Source organism: Aulonocara sp. 'chitande type north' Nkhata Bay, linkage group LG9 (assembly GCF_057382095.1).
Source record: "Aulonocara sp. 'chitande type north' Nkhata Bay isolate Kocher_YH1m ecotype deep benthic linkage group LG9, A_spYH_male_GT1.1, whole genome shotgun sequence".
NCBI lineage: Eukaryota > Metazoa > Chordata > Actinopteri > Cichliformes > Cichlidae > Aulonocara > Aulonocara sp. 'chitande type north' Nkhata Bay.
The window spans coordinates 29,011,393-29,025,063 of record NC_141352.1 but is presented as its reverse complement, the minus strand read 5'-3'; the positions used below and the strand labels follow the sequence as shown (position 1 = coordinate 29,025,063).

Below are 13,671 nucleotides of genomic sequence, written 5' to 3'. Positions count from 1 at the left end.
TAATTGCAAATGGCACCAAATTGTATTCAAAATTGAGCCACACTTATGGAGCTCCACAATTCTTTTCCTGGTGTTTTGGTTGACATCTCTTGATTTTCCCATGTCACAGAAACAGGCTCTGTGTTTTGCCTTATATGCATCCACAGCTGTGCCACCAATTTACTCACATGGACTCTACTAACCTATCAGAAGCTTCTTCAGCTCAGAATCGAATCGTCTGGAGTTTTCTTATTAATTAACAATAAACTTAGTGTATATGTACTCCTAAATTTCATGAAAGTGATTAAAATAGACAGCTCCCTCTTTTTATTCTGACATTTAACTAATTCAAAAGATATTTCAACATTTATTTATCTAAAACAAAAGTTTACTCTAAATTGATGTTTAACAGTAAAAAAAGTTTTTATGTTTTCTCCATAAAGTGTATGTAAATATCTGGTTTCAACTGTGAATATACTGCTGTGTATTGAAATTCCTCTTGTTTTGCATAGATATACTGAACAACATCCAAAGCACAATATATAAAATAACATCTACCTGAGTTTTTTCTTTGAAAGAAGCTCCTTATGTCCATTGTTGTGTTCATCAGTACACAATTGAAACCGATTTAGAGAGTTTGTTTAGCCGTGGAGGGAAACAACTGAAAATATGAAATGTAAGCTAAGACTCTCTAAAAAATCAGCATTGCTGTTCGGCTTTTTATTTATCCATTTGTTGATTCACTCGAAGAGCAAGTAACGCAACCAAGTGATCAGTTTGATATCAATCTTTTGTGATACACCGTCATATTTACATTATTAGTTCAGTACGAATGATTTGCTTTGGTACCTGGTCAAACTTAAGCTCTCATCTGTCTGCAGCAAACTCGCAGGCAGCAGCTTCTCCCCCCTCGCTCACATGGGTGCTGTGCTCAGTCGCCTAGTGCCTGAGCTCGGATCATACCAAAATTAGGGGGAATTTACGACGGTGCGCTCTGTGCTTCGTGTGTTGTTTTTGTTTTATACAGTTGTCAGTCAGGCATCTAACTAAAAAATTACACTCCAAAAGACCCCATGCTTCTGAAAAAATGACACGGGCTTAAGCCCAGTAAGCCACCCCCCCCCACTCCGCTGATGGTTGACTCCAAATCTTCCGAACACTATGTCGATTTGAGAACGCAAGACCGAAACAGCGAGACCAAGACCAAGACAAAAGTCCGCCGAGACCAAGACGAGACCAAGACCACGTAAAAGTGGTCTCGAGACATCCAACTCTATGTGTAACAACCTAACTGAAACTATATGTACTATATTGAATAAATGTTCTAATCAAGAACCTCTACTAAAAGCTTAATAAAAGAATATAAAAGTATACCAGACAATTTGAATAACCTAGTAATTCAAATAGCCTCGTCTAACCAGCTCCTCAGAATAACTTGTTTCATTTCTGCAAAGCCTGCAACTTCCTGTCAGCCTGCAACTTAGTCTTTCTGAAAGACACACACACTGTTTAAACATCTGAATGCAATATCAATACTGTAAATTATATTATTAATGCAATGGTAATGATGATGATTATTTAACAATAGCAGTAAAATAATTTCCCTGATCTCCACAGAAGCCTGCTAGGGTGGATATTTTCGAAAACTCCGTTTTAGCATTTACGTGTGGACGAGGAAAACGGAGAAAACGCAGCGTCAAAGGTGTGCGCCTATTTTGACGTCACACTGTGCGCCACGTTTTTGTCTTGGTGCCATGAATTCCTACAATGGCAGACTTAGACAAAATACTGTTAATTTTACTATCTTCAGTGTTTAAATGCTTACATATGCACACGCAGTTACTGTCCCTTCACACATAGGACTCGGTTCAGCTTCTATGAGCCGTCTTTGTATCTAGTTTTCCCTCCTTATTGACATTGTGCCCTATTTTTCCTCTTTTTTTCAGAGCTGATTTGGTAACTACCATCCACTTAACAAAAATTAACTTTTTCTAAACAGCCCTCACCACTCCGCAGTCTTCCCCCCAGCCCACTGACAGCGAGCATCATAATGCCCCGCCCAGCTTCCGGCACCTTTCGCCACTCTGGCAGGACACACAAAATGACACAGCTTTGCGATCTCCCCAGCATGCAGAGTCTGATGTCGAGGACTTCCCTATAGATGGTATGCTTTTCAAATTGTTTTAAAGCTGAATCACAATGTCATTGTGCTCTTATCTTCAAAGCACAAATTTATACTCCTGAATGTCATCTTGTTGTGATTTTTTTCTGTAGAGTCCAGAGACTCTGTGAGGCCACTATTACAAGGCAAGTTTGAAAATCTTGGAATTTCAGATTTTACATGGTATAAATGGTAAATGGCCTGTATTTGTACAGCGCTTTAACTAGTCCCTAAGGACCCCAAAGCGCTTTACACATTCAGTCATCCACCCATTCACACACAATTCACACACTGGTGATGGCAGCTACATATACAAATATATGTGACAGGCAAAAACTAGCAAACACTTTTAGCAGTTAGAACAACTTATACTTGAATGCAGAATGTTACACCATCATTTATGGATATATTAGTTTTTCGCCTCTCACTGCTTAAGCCATTAATCTTTCTAGAATTGTTCTTTGAAACAGATGCGACCTCACAAAAGATGTTAACTATGCTGTCAGACCGGACCAGAGCAGTTAATGAACTCCGTGAGGAGGTCAGAGCCATCCGCCATCCCTGCTGCAATGAATCGGTAGATGCTGGGGTACTGCCTCTGGATTTGCCCTTGCACAACATTGAGGAGCTAAACAATGCAGAGGCAGCTCTTAGATCACAAGAGGCAAATAAGGCAATGGTAAGTATATAAAGGTTATGTACACTTTGTAACTATAAAGTGTAATAGCTGTCAGATGTGATTTAAATACATAACGACGGCATGTTGATTATACACACAAGCACTTGCATACACATTTAAGACACGAGACACGCTAATTACATCTCTTAAAATGTGTCTATAGGTGAGACGCTTTGCCTTGATTGGAGGGACCACACTGGAGGTGCGAGTCCGCTGTGTAATGGCTTATGCCATTACAAACGAGCCTCGGTACTCAACTGGGCAGGGAAAAAAACCAAGGACCAGACAAAGCAAAAAAGGGCATTTAAAGATACCAAACATGCATCTGCACAGCGCTGTAAGTTTTACCGTTTATTGTAGTTTTATGAGCCTAAAGTGAACAATAAAGGGATCAATTGATCTGCTGGGTGTGTTTCACATTTCCTGTCCAGTTTTTGCTATATTACTTTGTCTTTCTTAATAACAAGACTTTCATGTCCGGTTAATCTGGAGATGGAGTCTTTGGTCTTCAGCTTGTTTAGTCCTCAGGTTGTAGTTTGTACAGCCCGAGGACCCCCATGTTTATTTTGTTTTAAAGGATACACGACACACCATGCTAAGACTTATCACTTTTTCCGCTCATAGCTCTTTGGGAATCAAATGCGGCAGTTTGCAGATTTACGCCTGGTAACTTTCATGTTTATCAGCCTAGGAGTTTACATACTTTCTCCCCGCTGAAGACAGTTAACAAGAGCTTATTCATGTGCTCTAATTCACTTTTTTTGTTTGTGTGTGTATTTTTGTCCTAGATGGCCTGACGCAGCAGTTAGGGGCAAACTCTATGTCCGAGTTTGTCTTTGCACAAGCAGTCCAAAAATGGCTCCGATACGCCCCAGATCGTATGGGTGGCGCAGGACACACATCATCCATCCGCATCCTGGAGTATGGTCCTGCTATGGGCTGAACCATTTGTTACTGATGGAGGGGGGCGGGGGGGGGGGGGGGGGGGGGACGCTATGCAATATATTCAGTTTTAACATTTATATTCACAGCTGACTGTAACTACGCTCAAACTGTTAATGCTATCTTATTTTAATAAACAACACTTTCATATGCAAAACTGGGGTGGCACTTGGGGTGGCAAGGGATCATTTTAGGGTGGCACTTGCCACCCTTCTAGATCCGCTCCCACAATGCATTGCGGCGTGACGTCAGCTTCAAAGCCCTATACCGATGCTTGAGAGCGCGCGTGTGATGCAAGTATGTGTAGAGTGTTGAGCGCGTGATCAGTGGTGAGAAAAACAAATCACGAAACGTGACCTTTCTTTACTCGTGGCTCACTTGCACTTCTAATCTATTCGTTTGCACACTTACACACACACAGCTGTGGTTTCCTGTTTTGCTACACTCTGGAGAGCCTCGCCTTTAACGGTCTCCTCTCACAGAGAGCAACAGAAAACTTCATTCAGAAAACTTCGAAAAACTCGAGATTGACTGAACTCAGTTCAAAGTTACCTTGACACTTACCTTTAGATGTGAGAGGTAGCGATGGTCCGCTTGAAGCTGACGCTCCGGTGCGTGTGTGAAAAAGATCAACACGCTGCTTCAGAAGCACCGTGTCGAGGCTTGATTCGTTTGGCCAGAGTCACGTGATTAGTGACGTCTGAAGCTTCATTTAGAACGTACTTTTTTACTGAACTTTATTGAAACACAATAAGTATACAACATACAAATAGATGAAGTTTAAGAAAGAACAGAACATGAACATACAAAACCGGGGGTAAAAAAAATAATTATATGAGTACGTGAGTCTCTTTTAAATGTTACCATATAGTGACTGGCTGGGTAACATTTATGAAGAATTTTACATGAGATCTCCTTCACCTTGTTTACAATTAGATATTTATAGGATCATCCAGACTGTCTTCCAGGTGATATCTGGAACATGTTGGTTCCAGTAAGATATTATATATATGGGAGAGACACGATATCTTCTTGGAATAAACTACGTATTCTCTTATTGCTGTTACCAAGTTCCTGTGAAAAGCAGATTTTTCCCACTGCTGACTCAGCTGGATCAGAGAGAGTGACTGAGGTAGATATTGAACTGTCAGTGTTTTTATATAACATTAAAGTACCTGAGGGTATGGCACCAAGCACCATTGAGAATTCCCAAACACTGATGGGAAAATTATATAGTGTAAGGAATTCATTGTAAGTAAGTCGTACTCCCTCTTTATTAACCAGCTGAGCCACCAATAGGATCCCATTTTGGACCCAAGTTTCCAGGAAAAGTGATTTGTTTTGAAATAAAATATCTCTGTTGTTCCAGATGAGTTATATGTGTGGTGAGAAGTTGTGTTTATAAATGAGGGTCCACGCTAAGAGGACCTGCTTATGGTTTTTCCATATAAAATTAAAGAGCATGCGGTCGATGTCTTCACTAATTTTCACGACAGCGTGTACCAGTTCCCACGAATATCCAACAACCTCGCACAGCCATTGAAGTGGAGTGGACCAACATTCCACAGGCCACAATTGACAATCTGATAGACTCCATGCGACGATATGTTGCACTGCATGAGGCAAATGGTGGTCACACCAGATACTGACCGGTTCTGGGTCCCCAGACCCCCAATAGCGCAAAAAACTGCACATTCCAGGGTGGCCTTTTGTTGTGGGCAGTCTGAGGTACACCTGTGCACTACTCATGATGTCAGATCAGCATCCTGATGTGGCACACCTGTGAGGTGGGATGGATTATCTCAATATAGCAGATGTGCCCACTACCACACATTTGGACTGATTTGTGACCACTGTTTGGGAGGGATGGTTATATTGTGTATCTGGAATGAATTTTAGGTCTCTACGTCCATCCCATGGGGAATGGGAGCAGTAACAAAGGTGTTGCGTTTATATTTTTGTTGAGTGTAGATCCAAAACCAGTCTAATGTTATTAGAAATGTGTCTGTTTCTCATAAAGCCTGATTGTGTCTCATCGATAATTGTATCCAAAAACTCTTTAATTCTGTTAGCAAGTACTAAAACCATAATCTCATAGTCATTATTGAGCAGACAGATGGGTCTCCAACTATCAATAAGAAGTAAGTCTTTGTTTGGCTTTGGAATAAGTGTTATGAGACCCTGAGTAAGAGTAGGAGGGAGGGTGTTATTCTCTATACTTTCTATGAAAACCTGCAGTAAGAACGCAGCCAGGAGATTAGAAAATGATTTATAAAACTCTGCAGTTAAACCATCTGTGCCAGGAGATTTGTTGGCCTTAAGTGCAGAAATAGAATTACAAACTTCCTCCACAGTCAGAGGGCTGTCACAGAGACTTCTATCTTCCACAACAATAGTTTTTAGGTTTTTAATATTATTGAGAAACAGTGTTGAGACATCCTCATCATAGTTTGAGTGGTACAGTTTAGTATAGAATTTGGCACAGAAATGTGAAATTTCTCTAGGATTGTCAGAGACAGTGCCATTAATATTTAGTTGGTTTTGGATCTGTATTTTTCAAGCCTGAAAAAGCAGAATTTTGTTCTCCCTCCTCCAGCCACCTCTTCCTGGATCTTACAAAAGCACCCTCAGCCTTGCATCGATATATATTAGCGTATTGTCTGTCTTGTTTTAATATTGGTTTAAAATGGAGCACTGTAACAAAAAATAATTTCCCCCAGGGATCAATAAAGTATTCTGATTCTGATTCTGATTCTGATTCTGATATAAACCGTCCAATTTATTTTGAAGGTCTAGTAAAGTTAATTTATCTTCCTCTGAGATTTCTTCTGGGGATTTCTGGTAATAAGAGGCAATTTTGCTGATCACTTCTTCCTCTTCAGCTTTCCTTGATTTAATAATTTGACTCCCATATCTTCTCAAGAATTTGCATGCTTCAAATTTAAAAAGTTCCCAATTGGTACAAAAGGACTTCTCTCTGTTAGCTTTATTCCATAATGAGCCATTAATTTATTAATCTGCATTCTAACCATTTTATCTTTTAGTAAGGAGTTATTCATTATTTCTTCTAAGGAGTCAAGTAATTTATCATTTTCAGATTTATTATTGTAACCATATATATTTGCTGTAATGAAAGTACTGTTATTGTGTCTAATTATTGAACAAAGGTAGTGTCTAGTAGTAGCGACTGCTGTCTCCAGGTAGAAACAGCAGTGATACACCTGCTGCTGTCAGACCTGCAGGTATCAGGCTGTGATGTTTTCCTTTATAGTGGACAGAAATATTTGGAGTGGCACAAATAATTTGTGTGGCATCTTATTGAATGCAGAACAGCTGATTGTTCTGTAAATTGTTTGAAATGGTTATAAAAAAGGGGTAAAAGGTAAATGGCTGCAAAAACTTTGTTGTTTGCAAAACTTTTGCATATGATTTTAAAATTGTCAATTAATATTTGCATGTAAAATTATGAAATGTGATTCATTAAACATGTTTGTGGTTGTTACAGTAAAATATATAACTTTTTCTACTCGGATTTTATGTTTTTGTCTGATTTTAGATCAATTGTGTCAGTACAGTATGTCAAAATGAGAACATGACTGTAAATTCAGACATGTGAGGTTGTGCTGAAAAGAATGATGCCAAACAAGGCAAAGTAAATCGTTTGTAAAGGTGAAATATGGAGGTAAAATCAAAAGTAGTTAAAATTGGCCAATTATCCCCTGGAGCCCAGAGGGTTAAACGTTTTTTTAAAGTAACGCTATAGTTACTTTTCAAGTAATTCATTACTTTCAGAATCTTGTAACTCAGTTACTAACTAAGTGACTTATTTGAAGAAGTATCTAGTAACTATAATTAATTACTTTTTCAAAATAACTCGCCAACACTGTTTATAAGGAAGTGAGTCATTCGCAGGATTTGTGGAGTGTTCTGATGGTGAGAGATAGCAAACCACAGATCGTTCTATTGAGAGATATGGAGCCAGAGAGGCAGAGGAGAGGTTCTGTCATGTGGGAGTATTTTCAGTAGATTTTGGTCAGTTTTGGTTGGGTTTGCCAGCTTTGTGTTCTTGTTATTTGTTTTTTTGTGTTTATTTTATCTAAAAATGTAAAAACCTTAAATTGTCAAAAATCTGCTTTTCATAATATAAATATCATGAAATAACTTTACAAAGACTTCCATTTGACTGTTTACATTTAATGTAATAAAAAAATATTTTTAAAGTAATCTCAAATGTTATTCTACAAATGTGCAGCAACTTAATGTGTTTATTCTTTTTAGCTTATAGTCTGTGGAACCCAGGACGACCAGATACCTGCATCTCTACCAGTTTCTGTGCACTCCAGCCTTCTTTTTACAGCACAGTGTTAACTTTATGACCTTTCACAGCACCTCTGGAATCTGGATGGCCGACACCTGACAATCAGGATGAACCGTGTGTTTGGCTGATGTTTGTTTTTCTTTAAGAGTGTTTGTAAAGCACAGCACAGACAGACATGCGAATCGATCAAACTTTTCTACAAAACGTTATACCAGTCCGGGTCAGGAAGGGCGATATAGCACGGACCCGTCAGATGACTACGCCGGATGGAAACATAACCGGAAGCGTCCCAGGGACTTTCCCTTTGACCTTCATCCTGGAACCGACCTTTGACACTTGGATGTTGGCTTAATTTTTACCCAAAGAGAAGTTTGACCCTAACAAAAAAACACGATACTGTGATACTTTGATGTTTTTTTCAAATAATTTGGAGCGAGATTTATGTGACTGTTCATCTAAAATCCAGCAGAGAGTGAAAATACAAGAGCTGCTGCAATCCTCTGCATTAATGATCTCTGTTTCTCTCTTTCTGTGTGTGCATGTGTGTGTGTGTGCATGTGTGTGTGTGCGTGCGTGTGTGCGTGTGTGCGTGTGTGCTCACAGAGGGGAGGTCACAACAGGAGTTCCCTGAGTTGACACGTATGAAGCATAAAGTCAGTTTGGAGCAGTTGGTAAACACAGAAGTACATCCAATCTTGACTAAATTTCTTGTTTATCTACTTCATGCACATTGCACGCACAAGAATCCAAATCTCTGTATCACAATGATTTCATTAAAGCCTTATTATTTTATGGGGGCAATATCACATATTACCGTAGATCATTAATAGGGAACAAAAAAGAAGGATCACATCGGCAATGTTGCTGCGAGACAGAAGTCTTGACACGTACTTATAACTTAAACCACAAAAAACTCAGTTACAGCTGGTAAGATTTGTGGTATAAACCAGACTATCACAGTCTGCATCTTTACAGGGTTGTTTTCTGCTTTTGTTCACTCCTAGTGTGATTAAAAAACAACAAACACAGAGCCCACTAACTATTAGCCGCTTTCCCCCCTAAACAGTCAGTTGACTGAGAGAAATGCAATCCATTATTGTGAACGCTGAAGGAGATGTGCTCCAAGGTCAAACTTATATTTCCTTAACTTACATCCTATGTTCTGTTTAATTCCGGCATCCCTTCATGGCTTGATGGAAAAAATTGGTTAAACCATTGCTCAACTTATGTCTGAATGATGGCAGATAATTCTGATGAAACTGACCCCGTAAGAACTTTGCAGCTGAGTCGAGGGCTCGTGGAAATAAGGTCAGGAAGTGTCCGGCGTGACTGCGCGTGCGGGCGTCTGACAGACACACTAGTGCAACTCAGAGTGTGAGCAGCAACTCCTGTATACTAAACATAAGAAAAGTAATTTGTAGTGCTTCTCTTTTTTTAAACCGAGATTCCAGGGATCATGCTTATATGGTTTTCTTTTATTCAAAAACAGGTTAGTTTAGCGATCGTGTAACTGTGTCCTTGACCTTTTTACCGGCTTGAGAAGTTGGTTCCCTGGTGCAGATATCTGGGATGGTTCAAACGCCGAGTCTCCAAATGCAAACAAAAGGTTATTTTACACGTTATTTCTTAAATGTGTATAAATGGGATGATGACGATAAAAGTAATAAACAATAAATGTAAATCTGTTTTTTTAACTTTGCAGACTCATTTACCCACTCCAGTGACAGCGATAAAAAAAAAGATCATGACTTTAAAGAGATTATGAACAAAATGCATTACATTTTGTTTTTTGCTACATTAACAACTTTTCCAACTCTGATTCTCTGCAGGACCAACACGGACACCAGTTTAGACTGAAATGCAGTTCCGACGGCACACGCAACATGTTCAAGCTTGCACGGAGGCATCTTTCTTTCAGCTTAACGAGTGAACCGTCAGCTCGTTCAAACACACGTTAAAGTCCGTTTGGCTCGACACCACCGAACAGAGGCAGCAATATAACATAGCTAACATTAACAGTGCAGTGAATCCTGCTTGTGCCGTGATATTCAGGACTGCAAACCGAGCAGCATCACTGACTTTCAGCTTGTTGTGTTTGTGGATATATGACTGACTTTAATTATCCATAAAATCATCACATTCTCTGTAAGATTAAGGTCGACTATTGAACAGCGAATATTTTAAAGGCTTTAAAACCAAGTTAGTACAAACATCACTAATGTCACATAACTTTGCCGACATGTGGCCAACAGTAATGCTTTAATGTTCTTCATTATTAAACATTTGCACATAAATAAGTGACATAGTATTCAGTAAGGCGAGTTTATTTATATAGCACAATTCAACAACAAGGTCATTCAAAGTGCTTTACAGAGACATTAAAAAACAAAAATAAAAAGCATGATTTAAAATTGATTAAAAAGAATTTAAGCTTAAAAGTGTGGATTTGGTGCTTTATTCTATAAAGACACATCTCCTGGATGCACTGGTACGCATCTTCAGTGATGTATCCTAGGGTCATCAGGTGTTTCGGGTCTCTCTCTTTTGGCCACAGCTTGTATGATGTTGGAGACATCCTCATCAAACTTCTGCCACTCGCTCTGGCTGCTGGCTGGGGGCCACTTAATCCGCTGTTGTGGAACTACACTGCTTGGATTGGAAGAGTCCTGTGCATGGAGGGACTGGGCTCTGTGGGGTGCCTCCTGGCCGGGCTCCTCCTGCGTCTCACCAGGTTCAGGACCTGTGCGTTGCACCTCACTCTCCCGCTCCAAACATTTCATTCTAGCCTGATGGACATTTAGGCCACGCTGGTTCTTGCACAGCTTGCCGCAGATACATGTCTTACTCGTAGTCCTTTCCATTGCATTAGTCGTTAACCTTAAGTCCGTCCGATTGGAGACCTCATCCCCCCCCCCCTCTCGGGGTCTCCTGGGGGTATCTTTCTTTAGGGCTTTCCATAGCTTTTTGGGTGCTTTCTCGCGAAAACTGCAGACCGGGATGCTAGCCCACCCTGCCCCTGGAGCCGTCTTTCCGAGCTGTCATCTGTCTCTCCAGTCGTCACCAAACTTTCTTGGTTGTCACCTAGACTCTTCCTAGGCGTCACTGGCTCAGCCAGAGTTTAACTATAAAGACACATCTCCTGGATGCACTGGTACGCATCTTCAGTGATGTATCCTAGGGTCATCAGGTGTTTCGGGTCTCACAACATCATACACCCTCGCCCAGGCGACCCAGCCGGGGGTGATCAGGCCCCGACTTGCGTACCAGTAGCTACCCACGGATCAGCCCTCTTAATCCACAGCCACCTTGTGGCTTTCTCTGCCGCTTCACTCACAGCCTGGATGGCCCTCTTCTTGGCTGCCCCAGCCACGCCCAGCCGGCCTAGGACTTTGCAGAGTGATCGTCCTGCAAAGCCCCTACAACCCACTTCTATGGGCTCATAGAAAGTCTTCCAGCCCCTTCCCCTGCACTCTTGCACTAGTTCCTGGTACTTTCCTCGTTTCCTTTCATTAGCCTCCTCAATCCGCTCTTCCCAGGGCACTGTGAGTTCCAGCATGATCAGCTGTTTTGAGGCCTCAGAAATAATTATCAAGTCTGGCCGGAGTGATGTTTTTGCAATGTTCTGAGGGAACTTTAGTTGTTTACCCAGGTCAGCCTGTAGCTGCCAATCAGAGGCTGTGTTGAGAAGGCCAGTTGTCAAATGTGGGCGCACCTGGGGTTTCTCTCCAGCCTTAATAAAAGAGATTGCCTTCCTCGGAGCATGATGATGCTTGCTGGTGCTGATTGCTGAGGCAATCTTTTCAGCAACTACTCTGAGCACCTGGTCATGCCGCCAACGATACCGACCATCGGCCAGGGCCCTTGGGCAGCTGCTAAGGAGGTGTTCTAGGGTCCCTCTTCCAGAGCACAGGGGACAGGCAGGTGTCTCGCGCTTTCCCCACAGATGGAGGTTTGCTGGGCTTGGCAGAGTGTCGTATACTGCCTGCACTAGGAATCGGATCCGGTGGAAGTCTGCCTGCATGATGTTTGCCCAGGTGACCTTGCGCTGCAAGGTGCCCTCCCACCTTGTCCATGCTCCCTGCCGCTCAAGGCCTACAGCTCTGCTTACTCGCTCCTCCTCCACACTTGCTCGGACCTCTTCCTGGAGTAGCTGGTGTCTCTCCTTTCCCTGTGCCCTGCTGACCTGGGCCTTTGGGACGTACCCCAAGCCTGCTCCCCCTGTTGCTAAGACCCCCATTAGTGTTTTCTGCCTTAGGCGTGACTCCGCCACCTCAACTGCCTTCTCAGCCTTCCACTTTCTTCCTGTCCTTACCTCAATGCCTGCTGATGCCACCTTGCAGTCTTTAGAATCTCTGTACTGTAGGGCTTCTCGTGTGCGAGCCACCTTGAACTCTTCTGTGAGACCACTGAAGGGTAACTGCACGCTGTTGCTTGTCCCATACAAGGCAGCGCTGGTGAGACTGCGGGGAAGTCCCAGCCACTTACGAAGAAAGCCACTGATCTTTCTTTCAAGGGATTCCACAGTAGTTATTGGAACTGTATAGACAAGCAAGGGCCACAGGATTCGGGGCAGGATGGAATGCTGGTAGATCCAGGCTTTAAATCTTCCAGGCAAGCCGGACTTATCCACCTTAATAAGCCACGCTCCCAGCTCCTCATTTGCCTTCTGAATAGCAGTAGAGTCTTTCAGGCTGGAGTCAAAGCGTTTCCCCAAGCTCTTAACTGGTTGTTCCGTTATGGATGGAATAATGGTTCCTGAAATTGAGAACCGGAACTTGTCCGTCACCTTGCCCTTCTTCAGTACCATCGATCTTGACTTGGAAGGTTTAAAACTCATCCTTGCCCATGAGATGAGTCTCTCAAGACCTTGCAAGATCCACCTACACCCGGGAACTGATGATGTTGTAATGGTGAGGTCATCCATATAGGCTCTGATAGGGGGCTGACGAACATCTGACCTTGTTAACGGCCCTCTGCACTCCACCTCCGCAGCCTTTACCACCATGTTCATTGCCAGGGCAAAGAGCGTAACTGAGATGGTACAGCCTGTTATTATACCTTTTTGGAGTCGGTGCCAGTCTGAAGTAACTGCCCTAGAAGTGACCCTAAGCCTGAAATTGGCGTAATAGTCCAGGATTAGGTCCTTGATCTTGCTGGGGACATGGTGGAGGTGCAAAGCATGCTCAACCAGTTTGTGTGGGATCGACCCATACGCATTAGTTAGGTCCAGCCACAATACAGCTAGGTCGCCTCTCTTCTCATGTGCTTCTCTTATAAGGTGTGTAACTACACCTTATAAGAGGTGTAGTTCAAATGCAATTCAAATGCAATTCAAAATGTAATTCAAATGCAGCTGAGAACAGGTGAGTCTTCAACCTGGATTTAAATAAACTGAGTGTTTCAGCTGATCTGAGGTTTCTGGGAGTTTGTTCCAGATATATGGAGCATAAAATCTGAATGCAGCTTCTCCGTGTCTGGTTCTGACTCTGGGAACTGATAAAAAAAACGGATTCAGGTGACCTGAGGGATCTGGAAGGTTCATACTGGGTCAGGAGGTCACTGATGTATCTTGGTCCTAAACCATTCAGAGCT

General features: G+C 42.0%; 2 protein-coding genes and 1 long non-coding RNA gene across 3 annotated transcripts in view; 1 reads left to right on the top strand and 2 right to left on the bottom strand.

The window, feature by feature from the left end:
- LOC147322318 (uncharacterized) overlaps window positions 1-4,444 on the bottom strand; it is a 47,012-nt gene extending 42,568 nt beyond the window's left edge. Inside the window, exon 1 of the mRNA XM_086306857.1 lies at window positions 4,326-4,444. The gene's annotated coding sequence lies outside the window, so the exon portion shown is untranslated. The remainder of the gene's footprint in view (window positions 1-4,325) is intronic.
- On the top strand, window positions 1,946-3,739 carry LOC147322319 (uncharacterized). Its single transcript, XR_015131088.1, has 5 exons — window positions 1,946-2,143; window positions 2,254-2,286; window positions 2,611-2,819; window positions 2,983-3,156; window positions 3,608-3,739. It is a non-coding gene; the product is annotated as an uncharacterized LOC147322319 (long non-coding RNA).
- A 5,525-nt stretch (window positions 4,445-9,969) lies between the features above and the next one.
- On the bottom strand, window positions 9,970-13,621 carry LOC147322317 (uncharacterized). Its single transcript, XM_086305042.1, has 2 exons — window positions 13,600-13,621; window positions 9,970-13,365 (listed from the first exon to the last, which is right to left on the bottom strand). The coding sequence occupies exons 1-2, from the start codon at window positions 13,619-13,621 to the stop codon at window positions 11,324-11,326; spliced, it is 2,064 nt and encodes a 687-aa protein (XP_086161168.1). The 3' UTR covers window positions 9,970-11,323.
- Window positions 13,622-13,671: the final 50 nt, after the last annotated feature.